The sequence below is a fragment of the Gambusia affinis genome, linkage group LG08, assembly GCF_019740435.1.
Source record: "Gambusia affinis linkage group LG08, SWU_Gaff_1.0, whole genome shotgun sequence".
In the NCBI taxonomy this organism is placed as follows: domain Eukaryota; kingdom Metazoa; phylum Chordata; class Actinopteri; order Cyprinodontiformes; family Poeciliidae; genus Gambusia; species Gambusia affinis.
The window spans coordinates 18,481,416-18,491,508 of record NC_057875.1 but is presented as its reverse complement, the minus strand read 5'-3'; the positions used below and the strand labels follow the sequence as shown (position 1 = coordinate 18,491,508).

At 38.8% G+C, this 10,093-nt stretch overlaps 2 protein-coding genes across 2 annotated transcripts; both read right to left on the bottom strand.

Moving 5' to 3' along the window:
• Positions 1 to 2,273: 2,273 nt before the first annotated feature.
• On the bottom strand, positions 2,274 to 3,912 carry LOC122835575. The gene is made up of 2 exons (XM_044124735.1): positions 3,901 to 3,912; positions 2,274 to 3,422 (listed from the first exon to the last, which is right to left on the bottom strand). Exons 1-2 carry the CDS (start codon positions 3,910 to 3,912, stop codon positions 2,733 to 2,735), a joined length of 702 nt encoding a protein of 233 aa, XP_043980670.1. The 3' UTR covers positions 2,274 to 2,732.
• Positions 3,671 to 8,890, bottom strand: LOC122834961. Its single transcript, XM_044123553.1, has 3 exons — positions 8,373 to 8,890; positions 5,907 to 6,534; positions 3,671 to 4,997 (listed from the first exon to the last, which is right to left on the bottom strand). Exons 2-3 carry the CDS (start codon positions 6,435 to 6,437, stop codon positions 4,410 to 4,412), a joined length of 1,119 nt encoding a protein of 372 aa, XP_043979488.1. The 5' UTR covers positions 6,438 to 6,534; positions 8,373 to 8,890; the 3' UTR covers positions 3,671 to 4,409.
• Between the last annotated feature and the right edge of the window lie 1,203 nt (positions 8,891 to 10,093).

The following is a 10,093-nucleotide window of genomic DNA, read 5'->3' as shown; positions in this document are numbered from 1 at the left end:
TTATAAGCCTTTTCATAAAAATAGCTATAAAATGCATAAATAGGAAATAAATAGAGAATAAATAGGTCTTAAAAACAAGAGGACCAGATTTACAACATCTGTGCAAATGTCAGCACCTCCTGCTCGTGTGAAAGACAAATTAATTCTCAGAGACGGAAAAAGGCTTGTCAGTCATATCATGAAGTGACACTGGTGTGCTTAGCTGGGAAAGAAACCTGACCACAACAGAGCAAAAATGAAAAATGTCAAGCTGCTCTCACACACATTAAATACCTAAAAGCCCACTGTGTTACACAATGCAGCAGTAAACACAGAAATCTTGATTAAACAAATGGAATTTCTCTGCAGAGTCTCACTTGGTGAGTTAAAAAGTGTATTTTACAAATATGTGCAAAATGTCTGCAAAATCAAGAGCTGCGGGAGTTCTTCACTCAAACGCCATCACAACAAATACTTCAAAACCCTGCTGGCTCCCTTTGCTGCAGGAGGAACGGCACAAACAAATCAAACTGTAAAGGAGCACCAGCAATTTTAAACAATGTGGTCCAGCACTGGAATTAAGTCTCATTTTACATTCCTGGCCGGCTGTGATTGGAATTACACCAGCTTAACAGCAAAAAGTTTAAAGTATTCAGCAGCAGAGTCAGGGAGCAAAAACACACAAACAGTTTTCAACTCGTTTTCAGACTGGAGCTGCTCTGTGGCTTTAGTTACAAAGCCCATTTCAACATACCTTACAGCAATTTTCAGTCCTAAATATTTACTGCATGTTTATCTTTGACCTCATCTTTTTTGTGCAAACTTCTCTAATGCTTCTCCATCACATATTTGGAGATAAATGTATTTCTGTATTTCTTTTAAACAATCAAACAAACATTAATTTTATAGCACAGGACATGTCACGTTTCAAAGTTTAGATGGCTTAGTATGGAGAAACTGTTAGAAGAAAGGCAAAATATTTTGGAGAATTGTTACTGTATATTTTTTTTTAAGCAAAAGGAGCAAAATGTTTTTAAGAAAAAAAAAAAGAAAAGAAAAAACTTTTTTGTAACTTTTGAATTAATTTGCTTTTCTCCCTGAAATATTCCAAGGTCATTCTAATTGGGATGAGTTCTGTTCTAAAAAATTCAACACTGGATAAGACCACAATAAATGCAATTTGATAAAGCACAATTTGTGATAAATTTTCTTTATTTTACTTTATTGTAAAAATTTAAACATTAAAAGTGGAAATTTTGGGGGGAATCTAAACCTGATCTTTAAGAATCTACAGGCCAAACGAACAGCACAAGCAGCCCTTTTTAGTTCAAAGTAGTGAATCTACTAGGACGTGCTCGGCAGATTAAAAATAATCAAAATCAACATAACAGTGTAGGATGTCACACTATTACGTCCTACTTTTGTTTCATGTTGCCATGGCAACCCAGGCTAGTTGCTGTTTCTACTTGTCTAAACATTTACTTTTTTTGAGTATTATCCTACGCTCAGGTACGTCAAATGTTTGTAACATGTTTCCTAGAGTGTTTATGAGTTTGTTGAGTTTAAATAATTTGCTCCTGAAGCAGGACTGAAAGTAAAATAAGCCAAACAGAAAACAGAGCGAGGCCTCCCTCATTCTGCAACTGGTTTTTACATGCAATGACAGTAATGTTAATAGATGTAAAGTTAAGCTTTGTATGCTATGATACTGCAAAAAAGGGCAAAGGATTATATAATGGTTACCGAATTTTATGCTTGTAGAGGGATTGTATTTTATTTTAGATACTTTTCAAGGTGGTTTGTGTTTCTACAGTGGAATATAAAACAATGCGAATAAAGCATGGATATTTGAGACCAGTGCAGTTACAAATGATGCCATCTAAATATAGATACGTATAAAAGTCACCCTTAATTTAAAAATAGTTGGTTCTTTTAATATTAATGGAATATGAAAAAAAGTCTGGGGGAAAAAATGTCCATGCTCTGTTTTTTTTTTGTTTTTTTCAAGCTTTCTTAAGACTTAAAAATATGGTCTGAAATGTCAAACTTTTTTTGACTGCAAAAACAACTTGTCAGAAAACATTTATTCTAAAATGTTGATTTTTTTTTCTCCCTTAATTTCTGACTGTAATCCTACAGAAACACCATCAAAGCAGTGGAGATTACGACCTAAATGACTAAGAGAACCATATTATTACTGATGATTATAATTTTTACCATATTTTTTATAAATACTCAACTGACTTCAAAGTTCATGCATGAAAGCATAAAGTTTCATCTTGGATGAAAAAAAATCCTAAAAATATTTTGCCTTTATTCTTCACTGTTCTTCTCCTTGACAACAAAAGGTTCAGAAAGCTTCCAGCTAAATAATGGCGATATTATTCTTCATTCAGTTCTGATCCATGTACTTGTGGCTCTGCTCGTTTGCTAACCAGTGCAGCAGCAGAGCCCGATAGAAAGAAGCACCGTTGCTTTTTGCAGATTATCGAACAAATGATTACAAAGCCGCTGTGCTGATATCATTGCCTCAAACCTACGTGTGTTTTTACACAAAGAGCAGATTCCAGTTTAGGAACTGGGAGGATCCTGCAGTCACATCCTATTTTTCATCTGCAGCAACAAGCAGCTTCTGTGTCCTCTTGCAGAATCAGTTTGTTGGACTAAAAGCAACAATGTGGGGAGTAAAAGCAGTGTTTTGCTTTGGCTGGAATTTACAATACACAGACGGATCTTCGGTCTCAGTCAGCTGACTACCACAGCCAGCTGTCTAGATGCTGCACACAGTAGCAGGACTGTTCCAGGATGGCGGTCAGCTCCCCGTAGCTCTTCTCCCTCCAAGTAGGAATGAGCCTCTCGTTGTTCAGGGTCTGAAGCTTTGGCGTCCCCTGCTGGAGAACATGGTACAGACAAGGCCACCTGCTCTGGATCCGGAGCCTTGTCCTACGATCCAGCGTGATTCCTCGCACTATCTTCTTAGCTCGAAGTTCTCTCAGAGCCGGCAGCTTCAGGCAGGAGAAGACCAAACCGCGGCTGGGCGAGACGTCCAGGAACTCCAGAGACTCAGATTCCAACGTGTACGAGATCCCCAGGTTCCTCAGTGGCACCAAGATGTGCAAAGTCAGCGACTTTAGGTTGGGCAGGGATTTGGTAAGCGTCTGGAGCGTGGAGGATGTCACTAGTTTGAAGACCCAGAAGTACTTGAGCTCGAGGGTTCGTAGCTGCTGGAACCGGGTGAGCAGGGACACAGACAGATCCGACCAGTCGAAATGTAAACGCATCTTGGAGATTCGCGGGCAGCTGTGGGTGAGTTTGCCGAGCAGCTCCTGAAAGCTGGTCACCTGCCAAACCAAAGAAAAGAAGAAAGTTTGTTCTATAAGCTTAGACTGCTGGAGAACACAGCAACCACTGTTTGCCAGGTGCCATTTTCTCCTGCTACTCTCCTATTATTATCTATTATTTGATGCCATCATCTTTCTCGCCTCTCCTGATTCTTTCGACAGAAGGTACACTTAGTTTAGTGATTTTATGTTCAGCTGTGTCTGTATCTTTGTCCCAGCGATGGCAGTATTGCAACAACTAACTGTGAACTGTTCCTGTTATGAAGACAGCAGACCAGTGCAGTTACAAATGATGCCATCTAAATATAGATATATAAAAGTCACCCTTAATTTAAAAATAGTTGGTTCTTTTAATATTAATGGAATATGCTGAAATGTCAAACTTTTTTTGACTGCAAAAAGAACTTGTCAAAAAACATTTATTCTAAAATGTTGATTTTTTTTTCTCCCTTAATTTCTGACTGTAATCCTACAGAAACACCATCAAAGCAGTGGAGATTACGACCTAAATGACTAAGAGAACCATATTATTACTGATGATTATAATTTTTACCATATTTTTTATAAATACTCAACTGACTTCAAAGTTCATGCATGAAAGCATAAAGTTTCATCTTGGATGAAAAAAAATCCTAAAAATATTTTGCCTTTATTCTTCACTGTTCTTCTCCTTGACAACAAAAGGTTTAGAAAGCTTCCAGCTAAATAATGGCGATATTATTCTTCATTCAGTTCTGATCCATGTACTTGTGGCTCTGCTCGTTTGCTAACCAGTGCAGCAGCAGAGCCCGATAGAAAGAAGCACCGTTGCTTTTTCCAGATTATCGAACAAATGATTACAAAGCCGCTGTGCTGATATCATTGCCTCAAACCTACATGTGTTTTTACACAAAGAGCAGATTCCAGTTTAGGAACTGGGAGGATCCTGCAGTCACATCCTATTTTTCATCTGCAGCAACAAGCAGCTTCTGTGTCCTCTTGCAGAATCAGTTTGTTGGACTAAAAGCAACAATGTGGGGAGTAAAAGCAGTGTTTTGCTTTGGCTGGAATTTACAATACACAGACGGATCTTCGGTCTCAGTCAGCTGACTACCACAGCCAGCTGTCTAGATGCTGCACACAGTAGCAGGACTGTTCCAGGATGGCGGTCAGCTCCCCGTAGCTCTTCTCCCTCCAAGTAGGAATGAGCCTCTCGTTGTTCAGGGTCTGAAGCTTTGGCGTCCCCTGCTGGAGAACATGGTACAGACAAGGCCACCTGCTCTGGATCCGGAGCCTTGTCCTACGATCCAGCGTGATTCCTCGCACTATCTTCTTAGCTCGAAGTTCTCTCAGAGCCGGCAGCTTCAGGCAGGAGAAGACCAAACCGCGGCTGGGCGAGACGTCCAGGAACTCCAGAGACTCAGATTCCAACGTGTACGAGATCCCCAGGTTCCTCAGTGGCACCAAGATGTGCAAAGTCAGCGACTTTAGGTTGGGCAGGGATTTGGTAAGCGTCTGGAGCGTGGAGGATGTCACTAGTTTGAAGACCCAGAAGTACTTGAGCTCGAGGGTTCGTAGCTGCTGGAACCGGGTGAGCAGGGACACAGACAGATCCGACCAGTCGAAATGTAAACGCATCTTGGAGATTCGCGGGCAGCTGTGGGTGAGTTTGCCGAGCAGCTCCTGAAAGCTGGTCACCTGCCAAACCAAAGAAAAGAAGAAAGTTTGTTCTATAAGCTTAGACTGCTGGAGAACACAGCAACCACTGTTTGCCAGGTGCCATTTTCTCCTGCTACTCTCCTATTATCTATTATTTGATGCCATCATCTTTCTCGCCTCTCCTGATTCTTTCGACAGAAGGTACACTTAGTTTAGTGATTTTATGTTCAGCTGTGTCTGTATCTTTGTCCCAGCGATGGCAGTATTGCAACAACTAACTTTGTGAACTGTTCCTGTTATGAAGACAGTACTCCTGGTCCATTGCTCCTAAGTTTAATTATGTCTTTTTTCTTTGATGGAGCCACTCCACTCCTAAGGCTGGACGATATGGCTGAAAAACGTATAATAATATAAGCATTCCTCATCAGACAATATCAATAATTGGGGATATTGATAATGATTGATTCGTTTTTTTGTTTTGATCTGAAATACTGCCAAACTGGTGGAATAACCCTTCACGTTTTAGCTAGTTTTCACTTCAAGTTGAAAACTGGCACGGTGGTGAAACCTGAAGCTGCTGCTGCACAAGTTACTCAACAAGCTGTTGCTAGTTAACCAAAGAGTGAGTTAGTTGTTGCCACCAATCATGCTCAGCTAGCTTTAAGATATTTTATCTACCTACATCTCCCAGAATGCTGTGCAGTTCTAGATCGGAGTTCATTCTGCATATTGAATATTGACTATTCTATCAGATGTATTATCTATTGATATTGATCATGTGTCTATTGTGATATATAGTTATTGATTTAGTGTGCAGCTCTATCTACATCATAATAACGTTCACTCTCCTTGTTCTAGTTTAGCTGTGTTGTCTTTTTAGAGCTGTATCTCCCATACAAAGTACGTCTATCCTGCGATTAACCACTCAACAATAATACAGTTAATTACCTGGTCCATCTTGTTTATGCTGTCCTGGTGTGAGCTGGAGCTGGAGTGCACTCTTAGGTCCAGTGGCTCAAAGAGGGTAAAGGTCCAGTTGAGATCCAGATGGCTGAGGTCTCTGCAGTGGACGTTATCCAGCAGGTGACTCAGCAGTTCGCTCCACTTGTTGCAGCGGTCTCCCAGGTCGAAGCTGGCCTTTAGCGTAAGCAGGCTGGCCCGCCGGGAGATCAGATGGTGGGTGTAGTGGTGGACCCAGGCCCTCCATCGCTCAAACTCCCGGTTGGAAACAAGCAGCCCCTCCTGACCTAGATGGGAGGCACCGCGCCGAGAGTAGTCTGCAACCCGCCACAGCTTCCACGACCGGACCAGGCAACTCCAGCTCAGGCAAACCAGCGCGCAGCTGCATTTGTCCACCTCGTTCAGGAAGGACAAGACGTGCAGCTGGCACTCCACTGGCAGCGAGTTAAAGGGGAAGAAGTCGTCCACGGCTTTCCGCCTGCTGCTTACTGGGACAAGAAGTTTTTTCTGTGGCGACATTTTTGACGGATAATTACAGGTTTGTGTTTTTACTGGTGGAGGTCAGAATCTCCACCAGAAGGTCCTGTGTTCTGGCTTTGCCATAAATATTTCTGCCCTGAAAGATGATAAAGACAGGAGAGTTTATTTTAACCACGTTGTAGGAGCAGCACATTTTTCAGCTTCTGATTCCTATAATAACATATGGTGAAATTTGTGACTGTGACTATCTCTAAAGTAAACACTAAAAAATAAGCCTTTTAATCAAGAGCATGAAACAGAAAACAAATGCATAGTAATAAAGCCTTTTTTTTGTTTCTTTGATTAGAAAGAAACAAAATATACTTGCGTCCGAAAAGAGGACCTTGGATCAAAAAACAACATTCCCATCATGTTCTCCTTTCTCACAATCCCACCAAAGCTGTTTTTTCCTGCACCTTTTCCTTCCACTGAATGTTTCAACAATATGGTTGTTCACAACACATGTGATCAGTCAGCTTCTTTAGCTGTAAACTTTTGTGGCCTACAATCCCTGTGGACGGTGAAATTTACTGTGGGTGGGAACACTGCCAAATCCCTAATGATTTTTTAAGGCATACATAAAGTAACAATTCTGTTTAAACTCTTTTTTGTAGATTTTATGCAGTATTCAGATACATTTAGACCTTTCATAAGCTGTAAGCCGTAATTCTTGATACTACAAGAAATACCAGAAATAAATGGGTGAAATACATTACTGTGGAAAATGAATCTATTTTTTTTACTTTACTCAGATGCACAGATATTTTAATTGTACCGTTGTAAGATTTTAACAGAATTGTTACTGTTTTTTCTTTTCTATTTTTTTTGGCAGTGGAGAGGGGATTTACTGTGGTTCTGATTTACAGCTGGCAGTGAAAGTCCTGAAGAGGAAAAACAGTTACTAGATTTACACCAGTTTTGTTCCACACTTCACTAAAGATCGTCTTTGCAGCGTTTCTAGAGAGACTTGGTTGCTTTTCCACACATAGTTATACAAGTGTTTTTACAGGCATGCACTGACAGAGTTCTGGCTCATGTGGCCTTCATTTGGTCTCTGATGTCTTAAATACCCAACCAAATACCTACAATACTCTGATGCTCCGAAGAGCAAAACCTTTTCTAAATTGGCAGGTAAGCCAAAACTAAATGGATTTAAAGTTGGGCAACATTAAATGTTGAAACAATTTTTCTCTGTGCAGTGTTCTGAAAAGCTAAGCCTCTTATATCTCTGGCTTATCCCTCTATGTTTCACTGGCCATACAAAGCAAGACTAGTTTAATTTTTAAAGCACCGTTCTTACGCAAGCCAAGTAAAGAAATGTATATTGCTTGATAAGCTTCTGGTATATTATAGCAGACCACTTCAACTTAAAAGTCGGAATACTTCAAAAATGGACATTTATAACCTCTTCCTACACATTATTATTATTTATTTATTTTTTTTACATTTTCTAATTTCATACTATTGAAAGTTCACTTTTTTTCTGGGAATTTCTGGACTACGTTAAAATGTCTACGTTAAAATATTTGCTGTAAAATACATGTATACTTCAGTTGATATTTACACTCCAAAGGCTACAAATATTAATACGGAAGTGCCGCAATAGTTGACACTGTCACAATTTGAGTTCGGCCCTGCTGGACTTGTTTACGTTCCCAATATGAATGTACGGTGGCCGACTACCTGTCGGCCACCGTACGAATGTGATTTAAAACCGCATTTAACATCCACGCCTTCACCCATCAAATAGTTGGATTGCAGCTTAGCTTATTGGAATATGAAGGCTAGTCATCTCAGTTCCGTTATTCACATCCTCACCTAGTTTCTGTAAGAATACCTGGTGCACTCTGATAAAGTTTAAACGTTTGCACAATAAAGGCTACATGCAGATTGTATGCATATTGCATAAAGAGTAGCTTTAAATAAATGCGTTACCTTCAACTGGAAGAGGAGAGGCTCCGAGTTATACTCGGTTTTAAAGCTAACATGCTAGCAGACAAAAACTTTCAAATTCAAAACAAATAAAAAAAAAAATAAAGTCGAAATTTTATAGCATTAACTTCATACCCGAATGAGTAGGTAACTGTTAAGACACCAATAAAAAGAATTTAAAAAAAATATATTAAAAAAATCAGAATAACTAAGCCGGCTAGTTAGCTTCACAGCAGTTGAGTTCTGTTGTTGTTGTAGATGAAGGCGTCATCAACACGTTCTGTCAAAGGAACTCTGGTGCGAATGTTTTAGACATCGGAGTTGCACAGAGGACCGGAGCTTAGGAAGAAAACAAACAAAAACTATTTCTTAATGTCGAGCCTTACAAAATTTGCAAAGAAACCAAACTCTGAAACTAAAATGCCCTTTAACAGAAAACATTAAATATAAAGACTACGTACGAAGCTAAGTGAAAAAAAAATCCTTTGATAACTACAAGCACGGGCTCCCCCTGGTGGAGAAAGGAAGTTAGTGATTAACGCTTTTGTGTTAGTCTCTGTGTTGGTGGTTTGTAAACTTTTCTTTTTGATTTTCGAATCAAGACCACTTTTAAAAAAAATTCAAGTGCATTTAGAAAAATAAATGGTAATGGAAAAGTTAGTTTATGACAATTTATTATAGTCTTTAGTAGACTATAATTAGTTTTCTGTTCAGTTTAATAGCCAATATGCAAAAAAAAAAAAAAGAAAAAAAAAAAAAAAAGAAATCTACTATCCATCCCGCCATCCATCCATTATCGTACATCCTTATCCCTAGTTAGGACGGGAGAGGTGCTGCTGGTGCCTAATATTTTAACCTGTATTTATTCATTTAAAAATGAAGAAAAGATTATGAATCATTGAAATCCTAAAATTAAAACTCACACTACCTTGATGGGTGTATGTTTTTGCTTTTCTTTATTTTTATATCTTGACATCTGGTAAACGGAGGTAATATTTTACGTCTAAAAATTGTTGGCAAAACCATAATATGACAATGAGCTCTTGAAGTTGTAAGCTAACATGCTTCCATGTAGTTTAAATTTACAACTGTGCATAGAATACGTACTGTTGACTAAACATTAGACTTTAGAGAGAACACTTTCTATTTTGTGACAACTGTGGAAATAAGTAAATAAAACCTGAAATTCCCTACGTTCAGTGCTTCTTTGGTTATCATGTTATGGTTTTCTGCTTCCCTGTGTTGCAGGAATTATGACTATTACACTAAAGCATGGTTTTGATGATGCTGGATTTGTGGGGGGCTTTTCGTGCTACGTGACAAACGAGACAGAAATGCGACACGTGATTGTAATGCATTCAGAGACTCATTGAAAATATAAGAGTATAGCGTGTGCTTCACAGAGTCCACAGTTAAAGCGTTATCTTTTCTTGTTTTGATATCTGAATAATTAGAAATATTTCATATTGTATGAGAAATTAAGAAATACGAACTAGAAATACAATTATATTCTGTTAAAAATATATATTTCTAAAGGTTACATTAATGAAGTGAATTAAGGTTGTTGGCTGGCTCTAGCTGTTCATTTTTCCTTGGAGATTTACATATTTAGATACGCTTTGAGTGGCCTAGTTTACAAACTTTGCCCTTTATGTTTCATTTCTGTGGAAAATTTGGTTGTTCGTGGAAAGTTTATTGGAAATGTCTTCTAAAAATCTAGATGT